Here is a 25,330-nt window from a genome sequence, read left to right on the forward strand (position 1 = left end):
TCAAGGGCCCAAAACCATATTAGTGTAAACTCAACCCTCGATGTTCTTTTCAGTAACCCAGAAACTTCCACCCCAGAGCCACCACAAAATAAGCCACCATGCAAAATTCTCGTGCATTCATTGAAATTGTTATTTGGTGACTGTATAAAAAACATATTAAAAAATGTGGAACCTTCGCGTATTTTTTAGATAAATAACTTCCCACTGTAACATTTTTATCGAACTCAGCTGGCTTCAATTCATTACAACCTCTTAAACAACCTAATTACTTCTGTGGTAATGAGATCTTCTGTAGACGTTCTCCTTTATTTACATAACTACATCGTTTTCCTTCTCAAACCATCGCTGCTTCGTGATTTATTGTCTTGCCGCTCGTACATGCCGAGCATGCTGATTGGTCGACGCTATTCACCTGTCACTTACGGATATTTAAGGATTATTAAAAGATAATTTTAGATGTACCTTCGCCACCACCATTCACACCATTGCCGCGGTTTTACTGGGGCATTGGGGAGTGTATGTCGGTTGATAATCCCAAATGAACTTCAATCAAGACCAATAAAGAGGACGTGCGTATCAGATCGTGTCACATTTCAGATAACGTTCAGAGCAGGATGTCGGTGTCCTAATGAAAAGGAGAAGCAAGTCAGGTTTCATAGCAGTTCATAGCATTCTCGTAAATGTAATTTTTTTTCCTCTCTTTCTATTTCAGAAAATATATGAAAGTATATGTTTTATTTCAAGCCCAGAGTTTGAAGGTCCCTAATGCTTAAAGTGAGGAAACTGCCATGAACCCACATCAGCAGGATCAAAATGAGGGGAAAAGGAATGAAAAGCGTAAGACACAACCCCATGCCGGTGCTGGATAGATTCTATTCTTGCTCTCATCTCAGTAAAAGTTCACTTTGTCTGCATAGGCTAATCGTCAGGTTTGGTAGACAAAGTACACAAACCATGTACTTGAGTTAAAGTAGAGACAAAATATCACTCCAGTAATAGTAAAAGTGTCCCTTTAAACTTTTACTTAATTAAAGAACAAAAGTATTTACCTTCAAATGTACTAGTATTTAAAATACTAGAATGCATTATGGCCATAATGTTCCTATAATGTTCCTATTATCATTTTTATCACAAGATTTTTTTGCTTAATCAACTCAGTTCATGTAAAAAGACTTGAATGTGACTCTCAGCACACTGATCTATTAATAGAATGATATTAATGAGTCAAACACTGATTGATATTAAAATGATCATGAGCACAAAACCTTCTTTTACTCCAAGTCCTTTAAATAAATCATGTGAATGAGGCCACAGGTGTTGTGGCGAGTTTGAGTCTGGAGTTTCTTCATCATTTATTCCTGTCTAAATGTTCTGCTTGGTGTTGAACTGATGCTGAACTGTATGTTGTTGATTCAACCCTGATTGGTCGCCCGCTGCGTGTTTAACCGGTTATGTTTTTATCCTCATAAATAAAAAACTAACTACTGATTTAGCAAAATGTATTTGAGGTATAACCAAGATATTTGACTTTAAAATGTAGCAAAGTTAAAGAAAAAGTACAGATACATGAAAAAGCTACTTAAGTAAAGTAACAAATTACAATAGTGCTAAAATATAAAAATTAATGTCTTCATCTTCTTCTTTCAGCTGCTCCCATTAGGGTCACCACAGCGACTCATTCACAGTCTCTTTCAAACTGACCACCTGCATGTCTTCCCTTACCACATTCATTAACCTCCTCTTTGGTCTTCCTCTTTTCCTCCTTCCTGGTGGCTCCATCCTCAGGATTCTCCTACCGATATACCCCATGTCCCTCCTCTGCACATGTCCAAACCATCTCAATCTCACCTTGTCTCCAAAACGTCCTACATGCGCTGTCCCTCTTATAAACTAATTTCTAATCCTGTCCATCGTCGTCACTCCCAACGAAAACCTCAACATCTTCAGCTCTGCTACCTCCAGCTCCACCTCCTGTCTTTTACTCAATGCCACTGTCTCTAATCCATACAACATCGCAGGTCTCACCACAGTCCTATAAACTTTTCCTTTCACTCTCACAGATACTCTACACAAATCACTCCTGCTATCACTCTTCTCCACCCACTCCACCCTGCCTGCACTCTTTTCTTCAGTTCTCCAACACACTCTCCATTACTTTGCACTGTTGACCCCAGGTACCTGAACTCCTCCACCTTCTCCACCTCTTCTCCCTGCAACCGCATCACTCCACTGCCCTCCCTCTCATTCACACACATGTACTCTGTCTTACTCCTACTGACTTTCATTCCCCTTCTCTCCAGCGCATATCTCCACCTCTCCAGGCTCTTCTCAACCTGCTCTCTACTCTCACCACAAATCACAATATCATCTGCAAACATAGTCCAGGGAGACTCCTGTCTGACCTCGTCCGTCAACCTGTCCATCACCACTGCAAACAGGAAAGGGCTCAGGGCTGATCCTTGATGCAGTCCAACCTTCACTCTGAACCAGTCTGTCGTACCTACTGCACACTTCACTGCCGTCACACTGTCCTCATACATGTCCTGCACCACCCTAACATACTTCTCTGACACACCTGACTTCCTCATACAATACCACAACTCCTCTCTTGGCACTCTGTCGTACGCTTTCTCTAAATCCACAAATACACAATGCAATTCCTTCTGTCCTTCTCTATACTTCTCCATCAACATCCTCAAAGCAAATAAGGCATCTGTGGTGCTCTTCCTCGGCATGAAACCATACTGTTGCTCACAGATGGTCACCTCTTCTCTCAGCCTGGCTTCCACTACTCTTTCCCATAACTTCATGGTGTGACTGATCAACTTAATTCCCCTGTAGTTACTGCAGGTCTGCACATCTCCCTTATGCTTAAAGATCGCCTAAAATATATATAATTACGATAAGAAAAAAGCTTTATACTTTTCACATGTAATTCACAGTAGATAATCCCTGAGATATTATGAAGCTGGGGTCAGAGAACAGGATCAGCCATATTACAGCACCTGTGGAGCAGAGAAGGTTAAGGGCCTTGCTCACGGGCCCCAAGAGTAAACAAAGATCAAATAATGTGGTTTTATTTTACTTTTTAAATATTAAAAAGCTTTCACACTTCATGCAAGCGTTATTTACTGTCTTTCCTCTTGAACATCGCTACAGAGAAATTTCCACCTGCTAGTGCTGGTGCTACTAAGCGTCATGCATGTTTGACATACGGCAATGCTGCAATTAGTCGTTCTAGGTGTTTTCAGTGACCTACGCTTCAAGAGCGGAAGAACATCACTGAAAGACAATGAAACATCAGAAAGACCTTCGACAAGCTCAACCCCCAAAAAAATCTAAACCATTAGGCAACTCGTGCATGATGATTGCCGGACATGATCTCACTCCGCACCCACCCTACTCGCCAGATTTGGCTCCTGCGGACTTCACCTTCTTCTCGAAAATGAAGATCCATCTCAAAAGTCATCGTTTTGACAACATTGCGGAGATTCGGCGTGAATCGGAGAAGGTGCTTGACATGCTTCAAAAAAAAAAGACTTCCAGGACATATTCCAGAAGTAGCAGGAACGCTGGGAACACTGTATTGCTGTGCGAGGGGACTATATTGAAGGTGATAGTGTGGAAACGTGGATGAATGAAGTACTTTCTTATGAAGAGAGTCTCGAAACCTTTTGATACCACCCTGTATATCTCTGGAAGATAAGGTATCAAGCGACATTATGAGGTTGCGTAAAGAGGTTTATGGGAGTTTAGGTGTTTTTTACAGGGTATATTCGACTTCAGTTGTCTCGAACGAAATATTGACCAAATATGAGGTTTTTATGATGTTCTATATACTAAGCTGTCGATGATCTTTAATCTGAAATATTCATTTTCATTCATTTTTTATTGTCCTGGAAGCAACTTACACATAAAAAAAAATGTATTTAGTACGCATTTACTTCATCAAGCATTCAGAAATCTTCCCTTCTGGGCTTCGTGGCTGTCTCTTGTAATTTAGTTTCCAGTGACGTATCTCTCAAGGTGGAAAACTGGCTGCAAACCCAAATTCTGTTGTTTCTCTTCACTTGTTTTTTGAGGTCGGTTTATAGTCCGTGTACAAAAATGCAAAAATGCGAATCCGCTTGACCACACGGCTACTTTCATTTCTCTACATCTGTAAGTAATAATTCACTTCTCTGACAATCCTCTCCACAGGAGACAGCACTCTGGAGACGTGTATCTACTCGAACTGGTCTCCGTGGTCGGCGTGCAGCTCATCCACGTGCACAAAGGGTCTGCGCATGAGGCAGAGGATGCTGAAGGCTCAGCTGGACGCCGGTTTGCCGTGCCCTCACACGCAGGACTTCGAGCCGTGTATGGCACCCGGCTGTAGCGAAGAGGGTGAGTGCAGGTTAAATAAACACACACACACACACATTCTGAGGTGGACTTGCTGGTGTGTTTTGGATCATTGTCCTGTTGCAGAACTCAAGTTCCCTTCAGCTTCAGGTCACGAACAGATGGCCGGACATTCTCCTTTAGGATTTTTTTGGTAAACGGCAGAATTCATGGTTCCATTTATCACAGCAAGTCTTCCAGGTCCTGAAGCAGCAAAACAGCCCCAGACCATCACACTACCACCACCATATCCTACTGTTGGTATGATGATCTTTTTCTGAAATGCGGTGTTACTTTTACGCCTGACATAATGGTCCAAAAAGTTCAACTTTTGCCTCATCAGTCCACAGAGTATTTTCCCAAAAGTCTTGGGGATCATCAAGATGTTTTCTGGCAAAACTGAGATGAGCCTTTATGTTCTTTTTGCTCAGCACCGGTTTTCGTCTTGGAACTCTGCCATGCAGACCATTTTTGGCCAGTCTCTTTCTTATGGTGGAGTCATGAACACTGACCTTCACTGGGGCAAGTGAGGCCTGCAGTTCTTTGGATGTTGTTGTGGGGTCTTTTGTGACCTCTTGGATGAGTCGTCGCTGTGCTCTTAGGGTAATTTTGGTCGGTCGGCAAACACTTTTTCACACAGGGCCATGTAGTTGTGGATTTTGTTTTCCCTCAATAATAAAAACCATCATTTAAAAACTGCATGTTGTGGTTACTTGTATTGTACTAATATTTACATTTACATTTACATTTGCGGCATTTAGCAGACGCCCTTATCCAGAGCGACCTACAAAAGTGCTTTAAGTTTCTAGCAATGAATAAATCTACACTGGTACGCAAGATTACAAACTTAATATAAGTATAACTCTTGAGTTTTTAATATTTTAATAAGTTTGATGATCTGAAACATGTGTGACAAACATGCAAAAAAAAAAAGAAATCAGTACTTCAACACTTTTTCACACCACTGTATATATTGTTAAAATTGACTTGACTAACTTGATTCCTTTTTCAGAATAGCTGAAGGTTGAGGTATATTTGTAGTACTTGAGAAGGTAGAAGTTATTTTATTATTATTTATTTAATTAGGACACATTAGATTGGATGGAGTATATCTGAGGAAAGATTGTGGTTTGAGCAAACCTCAGAGAGCTTATTTGTATCATCGACCCAGTGCAGATGAACTGAAAACTCAGCATAGACATCATAAGCGAGCTGAGCTGAGACAAGAGTGGAGAAAAGGAGAAGTGCAAAACAGAGTTAGTTTTTGCTGAAGTGGTTTGACAGTTGGGAATAAAAAAATAAATAAAGTTGAGAATAAATTGTAAACAAATTGAGAATAAATAAAAAAGGTTTATAGGAAACTCTCTCTCTCTTCAAGGGTGTAACTTTAGATTGGGTTCATACTGTTTGAAATGAAGAGACCCAAAAAGTTTGAGTGAATCTTGTTTTACTGAGGTGCAGGTACGGAAAACTTGAAATTGACTTTTTGTACAAATGCAAAGACATCTAAAGGTCTGTGAAAGTTTGTAAAGTTTAGACGTTCATTTCAGCCCTCTTTGTTTTTCTCGAGGTTAAAGGTACAAATAAACGTCCTGTCCATGTTCTGGATTCACCTGATCTGATCTTATCTTAAGGGTTGACGGTAAATCGTGGCTTATTCCCCAACTTCAGTGTAGAAAATTGATTTCCTTTTTTGTGAACAAAAAAGCTCTTAACCTGGTGGTAGAAATTGCATTTCGTTTACAGGAATTGATGGGTGGTTTTCACCTTTGCTGATTGAACTTTTAAACCATTTTTCTTTGAACCACTGAACTACTGTATTTCTCTCTGCGTGTCTTGGCTTTACTGGGGAGATGAAAATAAGGTGGCTGCTAAATTTGTGAAAAGCAATAACGGTATGTCTGATGCAGATGGTTGTAGAATCAGAGGGGAATTGGGCAAATTAGCAGGTTCAAATATGGTGACACATCAGAAAGCCACAATGGAGTTAAATATGCCCATTGCTCCCGTAACCCCCTTCTACCACCACCACCCACACATACTGAGGCAATTTTCTTTCCTGCCTTTAACACTAGGAAATCTGCAAATGTTCAATAAAGTTTTTTAATGCATTCTGAAAGTAATCTGTAGGAAGCTGAGCTAAACTTTCAGCAGAAACCAATATATTTTCTAAGTGAAAAATGTGTTAATACAGTGTATTAAAGTGAAGTAAAAAGTCATATCCCTATTATTAGATATACCGTAATTTTAAACCCGGACTATTAAGCGCACCCATATATAAGCCGCACCCACTGAATTTTACAAATATTTTTATTTTTAACATAAATAAGCCGCACCTGTCTATAAGCCGATTTTACACTAATGTACTTTACACAGGCTTTAACGAAAGACACGTTACACACGGTGTAACCGGTGAAATATGTTACGATCCTTTAGGAGCATAGCGGTATTTTGGGAATAGGCTGCCACTGCATTTTTCCGCTATTACTGCATGTGTGCAAGATGAGGATTATGTCCTTATTATTTTCTGATGATCATTTCTAAATTTCTTTGACTAACCCTTAAAGCCAAGAAAAATAAAAAAGCACGAGTTTTGGAAACCTGTCTGTGCTTTTATGATTTCTGTTGTAACTGGAGTTAGCGAGCTCTCCCTTCACCCAGACTCAACGTGTTACAACGGCTTGTATCTAAACAGTAGCCGACCAAGAAAGTCATTGTTCACTGTCTTCTTCCTTCCTTTCATAACTATTTCTCTCGGGAGTTTATCTTTTGGCATCGTCGTGCGTTTAAAAATCACCTGGTGAATGCTTTTCTCCCGAAGCCGTGCAGCTCAGATCACAGGTGAAGTGCGTTTTTTCGTTTCCGTTCGGAAATTTCATTGGTCTAATGTTATGTCACTCAGTTTTTTTGGCTTGAAGTTTGTGAAAAAGTAGCGGCTTATATTCTGAAAAATACGGTATGTAAAACAGTTAAAAGCTTTTATACACATACATTTTAACATTTCAGCATCAGGATCTGAGCTGGTTTGGGTCAAATAAACAGACCCTGTCAGATTAGATATCTGACTAGCATAAGCATTGGCGATTAAATATGTTCACGTTAACTAACACATTTCTGTCAGAGATCTCTCAATCCTTAATCCTGCACTGGTTGAGATTTAAAATACAATCATTTTTTTAATTCGACTATTGCAAAGTTAGCACATGGTACCTAGCTAAAAATATCTCTTGAGAATTCTCTCAGACCTTCCCAGAAATCGCATCAGCTTAGCTAATCGCTTTGCTTGTCTGACTAGCAGTAGCAGGCAAAATAGAACTTTTTTATGGAAATGGGTGAACATTTTAGTTTAGCCGTCTAGCATTAGCAGCCCAAACTGTACATTATATATAAAAATAGTTTGGAAATCTGCGCACCAAACATGTCAGGTTAGCTCATGGTAGCTAGCTGACTAGCATTAGTAGAGATGATGAATGTCTAAGAATGTGCTTATGAAATTACTCAAGCAGCATAATCCATGTTAGCTAGCTCACTAATATTATCAAGGAGGATTATGATCATATTCTAGTTATGACTTTCTTATTAAAAATACCCAGTACATTTAGTCGCTAGCCACATAAATTCCCATTTACGGTCTTTCCGCATGGGAGGGTTCCAGAACCATATTTGTTCTTGCTGCATCTATCTTTAACACTCTATCTCTGTCCTTTGACCCAGCGATTGGTCCTCATTGTTCCAGGGTCTCTGTTCTCTGTGTCCTCTTCCAGTCATTGCAGGCTTTAGTTTTCCCTCTGAAGCTCTCAATCGATTAACACTGCAAGTTGTGCTGCTTTGTTTTTATTTAATGGTCCGTTAGCCATTCACATTGATTAATGGTGGGCTTGACCGGCACCAGGGACGGTGTGGCTGGTGCTGGAGTCCCCCCTCAGCACGGCATTATTAATTTACATCTCTTATTAATGATTCGCTTAGTTGTGCTTCATTAGCACAGCTTGCCAATCAGTCTCAGGAGGCTGGAAAAATCTATTGAGAATTGGCCCAAAGTTCATTCATTCTGTCGGGTAAGAAATCTATTTACAAAGCTTCGACTTTGGGGCTAATTGGGAACCATTGATGAAGCGAGTGTGTTTTATGCTTGACGGGTTGGGAGGTAAAAAAAAGAAATGGAAAAGGCAACTCCACTGATACACTGTACTTTTTTATTCCAGATGGGTTTTTTATCTCAAGTTAGCTGCATAGCTGTTCTGCTGTAATATTCAGGATTTTACCTTTTTTTATTTTTTTTGACACACACAGAAATAATGTTTGATATTAAACACATCAATCTCAAAGAATAGCTCCCAAATTGCATAATCGATTACATCTATCATCTACAATTAACGACAAGGACTTGAACAGGTGTTAATAGGGTACAAAGGTACCAAAGCTACCAGAGAATATTTCATTCATGACTATCAAATGCACTTCTAGTTTAGTATTTGTTCTCCGAGTGTTGCTCATTAGTTGCTTTGCTGCAATGCTTCAAAAAAGTTTTTTTTCCAGGGTGTTTTTGCATATTTGTCACAATGAAATGATTCAGATCATCAATCGAATTTTCCCCACATTTGCAACGGTTTTCTGAACAATGCCATTTTTTGAATATATGTTTTACTCATATCATATCTGTATTTGATAATAAGGATTGGATTTAAAACAAAAATTTATCTTAGTTATTAACAGGAGTTGAAGAATCGAGAACTTTTTTTCGGCTTCTCCCATTAGGGGTCGCCACAGCGGACCATCCGCATGTTTGATTTGGCACGTTTTACGCTGGATGCTCTTCCTGGCGCAAACCTCCCCATTTATCCGGGCTTGGGACCGGCACTAAGGCTTGTGCAACCCTAATGGCTGGTGTTGGTTCCCTGACCGGGGCTCGAACGCAGGCTGCAGCGGTGAGAGCGCCGCATCCTAACCACTAGACCACTATTGAATCAATATCAGTAGTTTTTCCGGATTGCTGTTTGCTGTCATTACGAGAGCGGCCTCTAGAGGAGAATCACTGAGGCCATGTACTGTTTGTTTTTACACGCGAGACGGCGGCTGAACAAAGAGCTCTATATTGTTTTTATTAATAATAATTAATTAATTAATAAATAATATAATTATATTTATTATTATTATTTCCTTTAGAACATTTTCATGTTTCATAATTTTTTTATTTTTTTTTATAAAGTTCAGTACTATTTTACATGGAGTGTTATGTTTGTTTGTTTGTTTGTTTTTGTGTGTCTTGTTATTAACCTAGCCTAATTTTTTGTTTAATTCACCCACCAACCAAAATATGGTTATGATAGGGATAATGCTTTTTAGATAGACTACAGTAAATATCTCTAGAAAAGTAATGCTCAATTGTCTGTACAGTGCATAACAGTATAATAAACGTATCTAGCATTACGAGGCATTTCAAATCATAATAAAATCTCCACAATAATACTGGTAGTCACTCCAGGCAATGTCATTTTCTGTTACAGACCGACACGCCCCCCATCAAAGAAAGGAAAAGTTCAGGGACCCCTGGCATAGAGTGTAGATTAGAATCCACGAGAATCTCAACACAAGGGGGAAATGCTAGTTTAGGCCTTGGGTTACCAATGAGAGGGTTCAAGCCCCAGTATCTCCAAGCTGCCACTCTTGGGCCCTTGAGCAAGGCCCTAAACACTCCAAGAAAAATTTCACTGTATATGTGACAAGTAAAAAGCGTTTTTCTTTCCAAAGTGTGTTGTCAAATGTGTTTCTCATGTGTCCGTGTTGCGCATCGTTATGCAGAAGATCTATCCCTAAAAGCTGCGCAGTGGCACGCAGTGAGCCGGTCCCTGGGTTTTATCCACGGCCTGTTTTCTGCATTATGAATGAGTAATTTGTTTTGTGATAGACATGTTTTGCCTCAGGCTTTCCTGTGGGTGTGTACAAGGCCTTGTGACCTTTACGGAGCAGTAAGCAAAAATGTGTGGTGTCCTGCAGAGGCGTCTCCGTGCATGTTGTCCGAATGGATCAGCTGGTCTCCGTGCAGTGCGACATGCGGGATGGGCATGAGGTCCAGAGAGCGCTACATTAAAGTGTTTCCCGAGGACGGCTCGAGCTGCAGGGAGCCCACGGAGGAAACGGAGAAGTGTGTGGTCAACGATGACTGCTGTGAGTCACCATGCTTAGAGTGTGTGCGTGTGTGTGTGTGTGTGTGTGTTTAAAGTGCAACGAAAGTAAGTTTTAAAAGGTTTTCAGTTCCACTCTCACATGAAACTTCTGGAAAAAAAATACTTTCTGCCTGCTGGATTTTACACTGATTATCTAGTTTTTTCATATAGTGCTTAATATTTTGTCATTCTTAAGCTGTTTTTTTTACATTTTGCATTACATTTAAGACATTTGCCAGATGCCCTTTTCCAGAGCAACATACAGTTATACAACTGAGGGTTAAGGGCCTTGCTAAAGGACCCAGCAGTGGCAGCACAGGGATTTGAAACCATGACCTTCCGATTAAAAGTCCAACATCTTATCCACTGAGCTACCACTTCCCACATATGCATATATTACATTGTGGAAATTGACCATTGGTCTAAGAAAGTTGCTATAAACAAATATAATAAAAAATACTACTAATGCAACTATTAAAAATATTACTATAATGAGAATTTCTGCTATCTTGGTTAACAAATTAGCAAAGCCAGATAACTGTACTAGCTGCCTGCTAAAAGAGAGCTGAAAACAAACCCTGTTCCTACCTTCTAAGCTTTATTTTTTATTGTAATGTCTCTATACTGTTTCACGGGAAAAGTTTTTTCGTAAGTTAATGTAAACCGATTACAAGTCATAGGGAGGGGAACTGAAAAAACGTCACACTACATACGATTCATCAGTTCAACACATTAAGTTTAATAGGAATGTTAGATGACAGATTCTGACAACTGGTTTAACCCTTTTGCATTCAATTACGTATACAATTAACTGCTTTGGGGGTTAAAACTATTCAGGTGAATCCAGTAGAATATATTTTGATCAACATGAACAACTGATAATGTAGGAAACAGCAGACACTCGTACACAATCGATTAAATGAATGTACAAAAAAAATCTTTTTATTATGTGCACAAATGACTAAATGATGTGGAGGTTGAACAAATAGTTTTGAGAATTTCTGATCTTTGAAACGCTCCAAAACAACTGAGAAAAACTGTAATATATTTAAGTAATTGTTTATGTATATGTATTTTAGAAAACTTTACTACATTTGACTGTGTACTGGGTAAGTGGTACAGTAGCTCAGTGGCTAAAGCTCAAGTTTACTGATTGCAAGCTCCGGTATCACTACGTTGCCAGTCCTGGGGCTTCGGCAGGCCCTTAACCCTTAAACCCTAGCGTCCTTACATCGTAGAGATATGCGGAAAAAGGCTTTCACTGTGCTATAAAGTACTTTCATTTTTTTTCACTTCTAGTCAACACACGTTATCAACGTCATGTCATCGATTTTGATGAATCATTGCTTTTTGCTTAATTGCTTGCTAGTTTGAATGTCTGGAAACTGACAGAAAGCAGTTGTAGAGAAATGAGCATAATCTGAGAGTAATCCAGTAGACTGATTAAAATGTAGTGAACATTCTAAGATTTTGCAAATGACTAATAATCATTGACCAGAATAAATGTAAATAACTGTTTATTGTTTTTTTTTTTCTAATGTCAAAAATCGCTATGCCAAACTATATATGGCAATACGAAACTATACGAAAAAACAAGTTTGTCTTTATGTAGAAACACAGACGCTTCACTAGAAACATTTCCATCATGTAATGATCATTATCAAGTCACATAAATTCCAGCGAGACTTTCCTCCATAAACCTCAACATCACCTGAGCAGCTTCCTTCCTCAGGCTCTCATTAATGCTCATTCTTCCTACACACACGTCTCACCCCATCCTACACGACTGAAAGCTGTAATCAGAAGAAACAATGCAACATTGCAAAAGGCTGAGGTTCGCAATGTAGCTGCACTATACATCACTTTATATTTGTATTCATATTTTATACATTATATCACTGGTATTATTAATAGATGACAAATAAAATAATTTATATAGAATGTTTTGGTGACCGAAAGAGTGTGTGTGTGTGTGTGTGTGTGTGTGTGTGTGTGTGTGTGTGTGTGTGTGTGTGTGTGTGTTGCACGCACTAGCGTCCGGTAGCTGTATCGTGACAGAGTGGGCCGACTGGGAGCCGTGCAGCGTGAGCTGTGGTGTGGGGATGAAGAAGAGGGCAAGGATGCTGAAGACGTCAACGTACACTGGCTCTCCATGCCGAGTCGAGCTAGAGGAAGTGGAGAAGTGCATGATGCCTGAGTGCAGTGAGTATGACTAACAAATTAGCTATATATAGATTTCCGTATAAAGATACACTCTATAGATCTATAGATCACTATTTGTGCTCCTTCAGCCACAAGGGTGTTTGAAAGATCAGGTACTGATGTACTGTAGGTGATGTGAGGAGGCCTGGGGTGCAGTCAGTGTTCCAATTCATCCCAAAGTTCTTTAATAGAGTTGTGGATCTCGATAGCAGGAGATCTTCCACTCCAACCCATGTGAAGCATATCTTCATAGAGATTGTCATACTGGAACAGGTTTGGGTCTCCTAGTTCAAGCGAAGGGAAATTTTAATGCTTTAGTACAATTGTGTGGCAGCAAATTTGTATTTGGGGAACAACTACATATGGCTGGAAAAGTCAAGTGTCTCAATACTCTAGTCTATTATAATAAAATAATAATAATAATAATAATAATAATAATAATAATAATAATAGATTATATTTATAGGCACCTTACATACAGATAAAACACACAACAACACTTTAAAAGAATAAAACACTAGACAGGGTTCCTACAGGTCATGGAATTTCTTGACTTTATATTCCAGACATTAAAAATCTTACATTTCATATATATTTTTCCCAAATCATGGAATATCAGGGATTTTTATTTGTCGCTTTAAATTGTATTTACACAATTACCAGTCTGTAACTGTTAGCTAAGGCAAGGAAAGACAAGAAAAATGTACATTTCAAGAGCTTTGGCTACAAAATAATCATTTTAAAGACTGAGTGTTAAAAAATTAGACATCGGAAAAGAGCTATCAAATATGGGAGAGGGACCACTTCACAGCCACACAAACAGTGAGAAGCATGCTACCCGTTTGAAGCCAAAAGGAGCATCATCTTTGGCTAATTGAAAAGATTGACACGGCTCTTGCAAATGGATGGATTTAAAATACTGTCTGTGGCCAGTTTTTGTCTGCTCAGTGCTCAGCACAACAGAGGCCTGTTTTTCCATCTAGTATAGGTCAAGGAAATTCTGCCTAGGCAGGGTTTCCACTTTTATCCAAATGTGAAATTTCCTGACTTTTCTCTGACTTCCATTGAGAAGTCAGGACATTTGGATTAGAGTGGAAACCCTGCATATACAAACAAAAAGAAGTACATATACAGTATCACTGATATGTCGGCCTGAAAAGATGCATTTTCCAACAAGATTTAATGAGGAAGTAGATTCCACAAATAAGGAGCAGCATAGCTATAAAAAACATTCTTTCGGCTTCTCCCATTAGGGGTCGCCACAGCAGATCATCCGCATGTTTGATTTAGCACATGTTTTTACGCTGGATGCCCTTCCTAACGCAACCCTCCCCATTTATCCGTGCTTGGGACCGGCACTAAGGCTTGTGCAACCCTAATGGCTGGGGTTGGTTCCCTGACCGGGGATCGAACCCAGGCCGCAGCGGTGGAAGCGCCGCATCCTAACCACTAGACCACCAAGGAACCTAAGAAGCAGCATAGCTACACTGTGTATTTAATGTGGTTCAGGGTCATGTTACTAGCCAAGAACTTTCACCTAATGTGTCCTCTCAGAGGACATTCGGTTAAAGCACATGGTAGGAATAGCACCAGTTGCACAGGTCCCAATGTACACAGGACGATGTCTTTTGACTCAAGAAGTTTGGTGCTCCCTGTGACTGTGTGTGCAGCTTTGTGATCTTCTTTATAATTTTTTTTTTTTATGTGGCAAATTGAGGATTACATAATTGAAGAAAACCAAACGGAGAAAAACACATTAGCCTGCCTTTCTTTTAAAGTGAACAGTGGAGTCAAGCGACTGTAGCCTTCACTGCTGGAAAGCTCTTAACCAAGTTCTATCACTGCCTTGTAATTTCCCATCTGTGTGTCTGCTCTTCGTGAAAACGACGTTCCTTCTACCTTATTACAACACACACTTTATCTACAAGAGGTTCAGGCGTGCTGCCGAACTGAAAAAAATCATCTCTTTAAATGGCGTTAGTGCAGACTTGCCCTTGAATTCGGAGACGTCTAGAATCGTAATGTTTGTCATTAAATGTGTGTGTTTATGCTGAGCGATGTGTAGAAATGTCAAGATGGCAGTGGATAAACACAGGCTTCAGGCTGGGGTGTGTGTGTGTGTGTGTGTGTGTGTGTGTGTGTGTGTGTGTGTGTGTGTGTGACACTAACACTGTCTGAATAGAACTTTAATTACATTTTAGAAACTGTTTCGATCTGTTTTAGGTGCAAGCTACAGGATTATTAATGCACATCACTTTAGTGGGGACGAAATCTTCAAAGTCCTCTCACAGTGTTCGTCACTCTCTCTAGTATAATTCTGGATAAATATCTGATCTAAATTCTGGAGTTATAACATACATGGCGGAAGTTTCGAGACTTAGTGCTAACTGGTGCTTTCCTGACCAAGTGTTACCAAGTTAGAAAAAAAAAAAAAAACCAAGAAAGTTTTGTGTAAAACTGAGGAAATCTGCTACAGAAACCTTTGACATGACATACTTTTGACATATGGTGCTGCAACGAGTCGTTCGAGGTGTTTTGAGTGATGTGTGCTTCAAGAGTGGAAGAACATCACTGGAAAATGACGAGAGATCCAGAAGACCTTAAACGGGGTCAACCCCCGGAAATGTCTAAACCATTCAGCAAATCGTGCATGATGATCACCGGAGAACAATCCGCACGATCTTACTTCCGCACCCACCCTACTCGCCGGATTTGGCTCCTGCAGACCTCGCTCTCTTCCTGAAGATGAAGAGCTGGCATAAAGATCGGCGTTCTGACACCACTGCGGAAATCCAGTGCGAATCGCAGGACAGGATACGAAAAAAAGACTTCCAGGACACGAACGCACGGAACACTGCATTGCTGTCCGGGGGACTATTTGTAAGATTATAGTGTGGAAACGTAGATAGTAGAAGTTGATAAACAGAAAACTTTTCGATTCCAACTCGTAAATTAGGCTTCCGAGAAAGACCATACTATCAAATAACCCCATCTACTGGTTGATTTCTGAATCTTTCTGAATAAGTTGAACTTGGTGCGGGCTCCCGTCGCTGTAGTCATCCATGTCAAAGTCCTGAATAGTAGCTCAGTGATTAGGATTTTGGATTTTTAATTAGAAGGTTGTGGGTTCAAATCCCAAGACTGCCAAAAAGCCACTGCTGTTTTTTTTTTTTAAGCAAAACCTTTGTGATATTTTGAAAGAAAAAACAAACTTGTCTTGAAGATGAAGAGATACAGACCCTGTCCTTTATTAACAGTCGTTCTTTTCATTTCAGGTATCGATTTTGCTTCAGGGGTAAAGCAAAGCCTCTCTGTTTAATGACGTCTTTCTTCCCTTGTAATGCTTACAATTATTATTTAGCTTTCGTCTTTGACACAGTTGGGATTGCTTTTGTTGTGTTATTTTTTTAATTGGTTTGGTTTTCAGAACTTGTAAAGAAAATCTTTATAAGCAATTGGATGTAAAATTGAAGTGCACTGCAGCCGTGGTTTGGTTTTCTATAGGGAGGTAAAGGAAGATGGATGAAGCTTGTGTTCATGTGCAGGCAACAAAATACAGAGCAATTATGACATTTATATATTCTCATTTTTAAAAAAGACCAAGGAGAAGGTTTATGGATGTGGTGAGGGAAGACATGCAGGTAGTTGGTTTGAAAGAGTCAGATGTAGAGGACATGGGGGTATGGAGACAGATGATCTGCTGTGGCGCACCCTAATGGGAGAGGCTGATAGAAGAAGAAGAAGAAGTTATTTTATATACAGATCTAGGCTTCTACACGCTCTAAATCATACACAGAGATAAACAAGACAGAGTTTTAATAAGTAGTTGAGGGAGAGAAAGGGATTGTGGGGGTGTGTATGCATGAATTACATTTGTCTGTGCCTCATTTACTAAGAATGAAGCTGTTGGTGTTAACTCCTTGTGCCATTTCTTGTAATATAGATTATTATCACTCGTTCATTTGTTCGTATTAAAATGCCCCATGTGTCTGATATCCCGTTTAGTCTCTGTCATTTTACCTTGTTAGCCTGTTTTATCTTTTGATTCTGTCTAATTTAGATTTCTTTGCTCATTCATTTGATACAATTTTAATAAAACTATACAAGGATCACATATTTCAGATTTACTGTACATGATGCAGTTCGTACAGAATTTACCAAGAAAACCGAACATGATTGTTGAAAAGGTCTTCTAAAGGACACAGAAGTGAAATTTTGGCCTGGAGTGAAGGACAGCATCGAGAGCTTTTCTTTCTTTCTCGAGTTCTAAGTCACCTCAGCACGCTGTTTCCTGATCCCTCCTGCAGTCGGGCAAATCGTGAACTCTTTCACTGTGAGCCAGAATCACTTGGCTGCTTCTGATTTAAAAACCTGACACTGAGTAACTGTGTTGTTTCAGGTCTGTAATGTTTTATTGATTTGTTATTTTCTTGCTGGTGTCTTTATTAGCTTTGTTCTTTTCTCTTTTTTTTATAGCTCGTGTATGAAATTGCTGTTGCGCTTCAAAACTAAATGACCATGGCCTGTTAGACAGAAATTAGACAAATACCTCTGTGAAGGTCAGGAGAAGAAGGTACAGGGGATACGTGATTATGATGTATTAGTAATGTGTGTGTGTCTGTGTGTGTGTGTCTGTGTGTGTGTGTGTGTGTGTGTGTGTGTGTGTGTGTATATGTGTGTGTAGATGCTTTGTCCTGTATGGTATCTGAGTGGTCAGACTGGGGTCACTGCAGTGTGTCGTGTGGGGTGGGAATGCACGTGAGACGTCGTATGTCGAAGACCCCGGCGCTGCCCGGCCAGTGTACAGAACAGCTGGAGCAAGCGGACAAGTGCATGATGCCCGAGTGCCGTGAGTAGCAGACACACACACACACACACACACACACACTAGATGTTGACTGGATTTTACCGCTACCGATAGCTAGGTTGGATCGTATTTGCCTATAACCGATTATTCAACTGATTTTTTTTTTTTTATTATTATTACTAATTGCTTAAAAAAAAAAAACACTGTGTGAAATAGAACTGAACATTATTACAAAAACAAATGAAAAAAACAGTACTGGATCATAAAAACTGTGTTACATGAACATAATATGAATATATCAATTATATTTATTAATATTGAGGAACATTCAAAGTGAAACAAAGAGTAACACTCCGAATAAATAAAAATTCTTACGTCCAAAATGAATAAAAAAAGTGATTTCAAAATAAAGAAATTTGACCTTGTGTCTGATGTTTCATAACAAACAGCATGTGGCATCAGTGATTCTCCTCTAGAGGTCGCTCTCCTACAGTGTAATGACAGCGGACCATCTCGGTCGCTTCAAAACAGACACAAAACCCGGAAAAACTATTGGTATGGATTTTTGTTTGTTCCAGCAACTATCAGTGCTGATTAATTAGCAAAACCTGTGAATCAGTCGACCTCTAACACACACACACACACACACACACACACACACACACACACACACACATTTACGCACACAAAAACGGGCAAAACTACATGTAACCCTTTTTAAAAGAATATCTATCCATATTGGTTTAATCTTTTGCATTTACTATTCTTTGCATATATTGGAAATTTCATTCCAATCCTTTGTAATGAATATGATAAAACTCACTTGTTCTGAATTTTGTTTAATGTAAATGAGCAACCAAGAAAAAACACCTCAGCAAAGTTGTTCATTAAATTTTATTCCAAGTATCCCATTCCTATCTCCTCAATCTCATCTTGGAATTTTTTTCGCATCCTCCTTGTCACAGGGACACAGGGAGTTATCTGCCCTCTTCGGCATACCCGAGATCCCGAAATTTCCCTGAAAAGAGTGAATGCATTTTACCATCACCTCCTGCCCCACCCCTCAATACAAATAGCTTGTTGTATTGTCAGGATTTGATCTCCTCATCATTGTTCTCCTGACAAAAGTATGAAATTGGCTCACCATAACCATAACAATGCTTTTCCCAAATCTGGCTGGTATCTAATTCATTGATAAACTGTACTTTATTACCTAAATTCGATTATCTCTGGTGGTAATTATCCTGGTGATGTCTGTCTTACCTGTAAATCGAGCTGCCCGTGTGATCTTCTGCAGCCGAGGGGGACGTCTCATGCCCCAAATCTCATATCTCGCTCACTAACCAGACTCATTTTTCACCACCAGTGGGTCTGCTCGGTTGGTACCTGATTGAGCCGGAGCTAAAAAAAAGGAAGTGCTTGATGCATTTGGAAGATCTTATAAAAAAATAAAATAAAAAAGTCATATTATAAAAACAGTCATATTCCACGCTTCCTGTATTACATGCAAAACAAACACTGTGCAAAAAAAAAGCATGGAATGGAGCAGTAGACCAATTTCTGTCCCTTGCACATTCCCAAAGTGTCAGAGAATGCCAGAGAAATAGTTTTTGTTATGTCCCCACCTTTGTCTCATCATTGCTTCTGTGTCACGTGTTTGCTTTCATTCATGTATTGTCCCCGTTTTCGTCTCATCATTGCTTCTGTGTCACATGCCGTTGTTTTCATTAATGTAATGTCGCCTTACTCGTCTTATCGTCGGTTCTGTGAGACGTGTGCATCTTTTCGTTCATGTAATGTCTCCACTCCGTCTCTTCATTGGTTTTTTGTCGCACGTTTCTTGTCCTACATGTAATGTCTCTACCCTGTCTTGTTTTTCGTTCCATGTCACTTACCCTTGTATTTTGTTCATCTAATGTCTCTAACCTGTCTTATCATCGGTTCTGTCATGTCTTTGTTTTCGTTTATGTAATGTCTCCACCTCGTCTCATCATTTCTTCTGTGTCAAGTGTGCATGCTTCCATTCATGTAACTTTTCCATCATTGTCTCATCATTGGTTCTGCCATATGACCTCGTTTTTCTTCATGTAATGTCTCCATCACGTCTCATCATTCCGTCATGTCTTTACATGTCTTTTCACCACAGTTCTATCCATGTGTTTTTATAGTAACCTGTTTAGTTTCTGTAGATTACCAAGTTGTTGATTGTTTCACGTTTCCCTGGTTTTCGTTCATGTTTAGATTTCTCGTTACTGTTTTGTTTGGTATTCAAACAGGTAGACAAACAACTTTCGCTTGGCAATAAAGTCCATGCATGATTACCGTATTTTTCGGACTATAAGCTGCTATATTTTTCCTACGTTTTAAACAACGAAGCGGCTAATTTATAAATTTTTATAAAATTTCCGAACGAAAACGAGTTTTCCGAACGAAAACTCCCGAGAGAAATAGTTGTGAAAGGAAGGAGGAAGACAGTGAACAATGACTTACTTGGTCGGCTACTGTTTAGATACAAGCCGTTGTAGCGCGTTGAGTCTGGGTGAAGGGAGAGCTCGCTAACTCCAGTTGCAACAGAAATCATATAAGCACAGACAGGTTTCCAAAACTCGTGCTTTTTTATTTTTCTTGGCAACAGCATTAGAAATGAGCAAAGGAAAATAATAAGGACATAATCCTCAGCCTTACACACATGCAGTAATACCGGAAGAATGCAGTGCCAGGCTATTCCCAAAATACCGCTATGCTCCTGAAGGAAGCGCAACATATTTCACCCGTTACACCGTGTGTAACGTGTCTTTCGTTAAAGCCTGTGTAAAGTACATTAGTGTAGACAGCTTATAGACAGGTGCGGCTTATTTATTTTCAAATATAAAAAAGAAAATTAAAAAAGAAATATTTGTAAAATTCAGTGTAGAGGACTGGGCTTATATATGGGTGCGCTTTATAGTCCGGAAATTACGGTAAGTTCTTTTTCTTAAGCCCTATTCGGACGGGACTAGTTTTCCAAACGACGTTTGAGTTAGAATTTTTTTCAGCCGACGTCTGTCATTCCATGTATGGATTCGGACGGGACTAACATCTCCATGTTTATTGCTGAGGTAGGAGTGTCTGTGTTTTACATGTGGGTGTTGCACAAGACCTCTACATCCATTATTGGTGCGCAGAAAGCAGAAATTTGAATACCGGCACGCTAGGGTTAGTACGGTAGTTCACGTTGACCAAAACATACAAGTAAACGCGCTTTGGAAAAAAACATTTTCACCAATCACAGACATTTGCATTCGGACGGGATTAGATTTCTCAGAGGAGCGCCGAGTTTGCTAAAAAACAGTAGGTAATTTGCTCTGGGATTTTTTACAGAGGTTGTGTGAGAAAAAGACAGACATGGCAGATTCGGACGGGATTAAAATCACAAAGTACCTCTGTGAAACAGAAATTTCTCTAACGACCCCCCTGTAAAACTAGTCCCGTCCGAATAGGGCTTTACAGTGAGCATGGAGATTTGGATTACCTCATGTGCAAAAACAGAAATGATACATAATACGAACAATTTAGAATTAAAACTATTCTTTTTTTTTTTTTTTTTTTTTGCCCAGCCCTAAATACACTATATGGAGAAAATTATTGAGACACCTGACTTTCTTAGCCATATGTTGTTCTTTCACCAACTGTAATCGCAAAGCTGAAAGCACACAATTGTATACAGTGTCTATGGATGCAATAGCATGAGATTTTCCCCTAACTTGAACTAGGAGACCCAAACCTGTTCCAGCATGACAGTGTCCCTGTGCAAAATCCATGATAATATGCTGTACATGGGTTGGGGTGGAAGATCTCCAGCTATAGGTACTTATGACCAGATGTCTGCAAACTTTTAGCAATATAGTGTAGGTTGATACTAATAGGAATGAAAATGAGTGTACAACTCCAAGAACAAAAGAAAGAATGTGTGAAGATAATGGTAATTGGGGAGGAACGAATTTCTGGGACACTCCAAAGATAGTGCTAATCGAGTGTTGAAGGGGAGGAACATTATGTATAAACACTGATCATTTTACCACTGATGTTCTCTGACATGAGTACGCTTTTGGGTTGATTGTTGTTGAACTGCACTAAACTCTAAGCTTTTTCTCATTCACCGTCTTTCTTCCAGCTGTGGACTGCATGCTCTCAGAGTGGAGCGAGTGGTCGGAGTGTAACAAGTCCTGCGGGAAGGGACACACCATCCGGACCCGCATGGTGAAGTTAGAGCCCGAGTTCGGCGGACTCCCGTGTCCCGAAACCGTGCAGAGGAAGAAGTGTAAGATCAGGAAGTGCACACGGGGTCCACGGGCCAGCGACCGCAAAAAAGTCAAGCTGGACGCCTCAGAGAGGCGGCGAGTTAAAGAGGGACGGGCGACTGCCTGGATGAATGAAGAGATCCCAGGTCTGATATTAAACTTCTCCTGGTTCATATCCCTGTGTCTCACAAAAGCAATATAGAAAAAGATAAAGATATTTTTCAAATGAAATTATTAAAATACAAATAAGATGTAAGGGTGTTCATTATATCAAGCAAAATTTGCTATCGAAAGCCATTTCAATTGAAATAAAGTCGAAATCAGTTCTCCATGTGGTACTGAAGAAATTTTGACCTTCTTATTCTCAATTCTTAGTTCAGTCTTAGTTTTGCCTTAAACCGTCCCAATCTTTAACCCATGTGACATCAATAACAATGTTCAATTTCACAGGAAGTTGCATTAATTCTTAAAAATTGCCGTTTTCGCCTTAATTTTTACCTCACGTGACATTAACACTTTCCTGGACGTTTTTTTTCTCCCAGCAGGTTGCAAAATAGGCCCGTGGTCCAGCTGGACGGACTGTACCAAGCAGTGCGACGGGGGTGTCCAGGAGCGTGTAAAGCCCGTGAAGAAGAAAGGCAAAGGCAAATGCAGGCCTATGAAAGAGAAGCGCATGTGCAATGTGCAGCCCTGCTAAAGAACTCTCCATTTCTTACACACAGACACGAGTACAAACACACACACACACACACACACACACACACACACAAAACACACAACATAGGCGTGGATCACAGGCTCTGTCTTTTCTGGACTGTAATTTTAGTGTAGTATGCACATGGTTAGAGGAGACCACACAGGCATCTGTGATTTTAGATTTTAGTTGCTTTTTCAGCAGCTATACTGTATGTATTACTAGCTAACATCCGATTTTACACACTCAACACACACACACACACACACACACAGCTTGGCTTTCTTTACTGAATATTATCAACCATTTTGTTCGATTTTCCGTTGTTTGTTTTTTTTCTTTTTCATTTCCAAACCCTGTTTCGGCATTTTTAGTGTACAGTTGATATTAAATTGTGCTTTTCACACCAGTAAATTACCATTTGCCCATTTACACATACAGCATTGCGGTGCTAAAAGGGCTAGATTCTCATCCCAATCCAGATTAGGTCTCGCCTGAATATCATCTGATTGAATCCCCAAGAAAACCACCCAGGACACTGCGATGGCTTCCGACTTGCAGGACTTTTTCTCTTCACGCCTGTCCTATTACTTCGACTGTAGTACATTATCCAGAATAGTAATATAATACAATATAACACAAGAACGAAACACACAAAACACTGTACTGTAAAAGGAAAATAATCGACAAAACAACACAAAGCACCCTGAAGCTGAGTATTTTACTGTAACAGCATGTTCTAATGTGTTTATTCCTCTGATACTGTACCCCAGCAACTAGCCAGCAATTTGTAGCCAAATCAGCCAATTCCTGTTGTCACTTTAGTTATAGCAGCTGTAAAGTCACAACTCTCTCTCTCTCTCTTTTTTATCTCTCGCTTTTTCCTCTCTCTATGTCTTTCTTTGTTTCCCTCTCTTTAAGTTTGAAAGACCAAAAAATACGCTTCTCGTCAAACAACTGAGAAAGTCCTTCATTTTGAAAATCTTTTGTGGCGGAAAGCGTACACAACCCTGTATTTTTTTTTCTTTTGATATTTTCAAAAATCGATGGGTTTTGTGGTGCATTGTAGAAAATATTTTGCTATTGAGACAAAAAATGGACGCCTCCCATATCAGGGGCCTGACTACTGAACTACTGAGCTGGGGAGCTGCCTGAGATGCCCTTATAGTCAAAAACAGTATAGAGTTAATAGAAGAGGCCAAACTCTTGGCCAATACAAGTTCAAGCCATGATAAAAGACCCTTAATTATTTCTTGGTCTTTATCAGTGTTGAGGAATGTTGATCTGTGCTCTTAACAAACTTATCCACCATTGTTGGTTCCAACTAATATACCACAGGGTTTGAGGTAAAAGACCACTGGTAGGGTATTATTGATATTTGACTTCAGTAAATTGGGCATGAAAGTGGTGCATGCACCATTTCACCAAGTGATTATACGAGATACTTTGAGATCCATCGGAAGACTTTTCTATTCATGAAAAAGGGTGAATCAGCAAAACAGGATGTGTTGAAACAAGACTGACCACTAGTGCGCCATTTGGTACGGTCTAATAGTAGTAATAGTCATTTCTGCCAAATATGGACCAAAACCCAAATCCAGTAGGTTTCTTTACATTTTATTATGTCACTTCCATTCCAAGTGCAAAAGAGTTTCTACACTCTGTAGAAGGACAAGCGCAGCACTGCACTCGTTTTGGTCAAGGACATCGGACAGGATTTGCATTTCAATCAATCTCCCCCTCCCTCTCATTCCTCCCTCCCTCACAGCCACTTGTCCCATCCTTGCCTCTAATCCGAGGTGAGCGCCACCACATCATCCCTTCCCTATCGAGCACTATCAAGGTGGGTCCCTCACGATCAATGACCGATCGATCCCGACAGCGGCCATCTGCCGAGGAGGAATCGATTTTCTCCCATCGCTACAAATCGGTTTCGTCATATCGTCTCAAAGATTCACAGCTGACAAAATCTTTTTTTTTTACATGGTTCAAAGATATACACATATTATAGCTTTCCGTACGATTCAGAACGATACTGCTGATCACAAAGCACAGGTAAGAGCACATGTGTGCACAGTAACTCCACCGTAGGAAGTAACTCCTTACATTCGGTATTCATTTTAGACGTTTTCTAACACTCGCCGTGGAATTTTGATATACTCAACACCCAGAACGTGCCAAGGTTATGTGTATGTGTCTCTCTCTCTTTCTCGATCTCTCTCATTGTTCTTTTTTTTCTCCTCTCCTCTACAATATATTACTATTTTGGAATAAATCACCTTTACAATAAAAGTAAATGTGACAAAAGTCGCCGTGTTTTTGCTTCTTCTTGTCATCTAATATGCTTTCTCCAGGCCTGTTTATCAGCCTTTTGTTGATTCTTGTTAATTAATTAATAACTTTTTTATACTAAATGTGTCAATATATGAATTTCTACACAGAATGAAGTTACCTGGCATACAGCGTAGCGATCATTTCATTCATGCTAGCAAGGAAATTAGCTAGTTTGTTATTTAGCTAAGATGCAACACGGCGCAATCCTACAGCTCTTGTGATCCAACGTTTTTTTCGAATTCCCAACTCGCTTATGTAGTTCATTGTTCAATTATTCGCATTAATCTAAAATTACATACACGATTACTAGAAACTAGGCAAAAGCGGTTACGTGTGAAGCTGACGAGACAGCGTCCTGGGGGTGTATATTACCATGACTATATATTATTGTATATTTTATATGTATATTATTACCACCACAATCAATTGTTTGGTTAAATACCAAATATTGAGGCCATGGATT

The 25,330-nt window shown here is 39.6% G+C and overlaps 1 protein-coding gene and 1 non-coding gene across 6 annotated transcripts in view; one reads left to right on the top strand and one right to left on the bottom strand.

Annotated features, from left to right (window-relative positions):
• Positions 1–24,840, top strand: part of spon1b (spondin 1b) — a 132,557-nt gene extending 107,717 nt beyond the window's left edge. For 2 of the 5 annotated variants that reach the window (XM_046849144.1, XM_046849146.1), the window contains exons 11-16: positions 4,201–4,386; positions 10,381–10,551; positions 12,585–12,752; positions 17,437–17,601; positions 21,713–21,985; positions 22,382–24,840. In XM_046849144.1, the coding sequence (XP_046705100.1) occupies positions 4,201–4,386; positions 10,381–10,551; positions 12,585–12,752; positions 17,437–17,601; positions 21,713–21,985; positions 22,382–22,536 (1,118 nt within the window). In that variant the 3' untranslated portion in view covers positions 22,537–24,840. The remainder of the gene's footprint in view (positions 1–4,200; positions 4,387–10,380; positions 10,552–12,584; positions 12,753–17,436; positions 17,602–21,712; positions 21,986–22,381) is intronic. The other 3 variants (XM_046849145.1, XM_046849147.1, XM_046849148.1) reach the window with 2 other exon arrangements.
• trnag-ucc lies at positions 14,145–14,216 on the bottom strand. The gene has a single exon. It is a non-coding gene; the product is annotated as a tRNA-Gly (tRNA).
• Positions 24,841–25,330: the final 490 nt, after the last annotated feature.

Source organism: Silurus meridionalis, chromosome 5 (genome assembly GCF_014805685.1).
Source record: "Silurus meridionalis isolate SWU-2019-XX chromosome 5, ASM1480568v1, whole genome shotgun sequence".
Lineage (NCBI taxonomy): Eukaryota > Metazoa > Chordata > Actinopteri > Siluriformes > Siluridae > Silurus > Silurus meridionalis.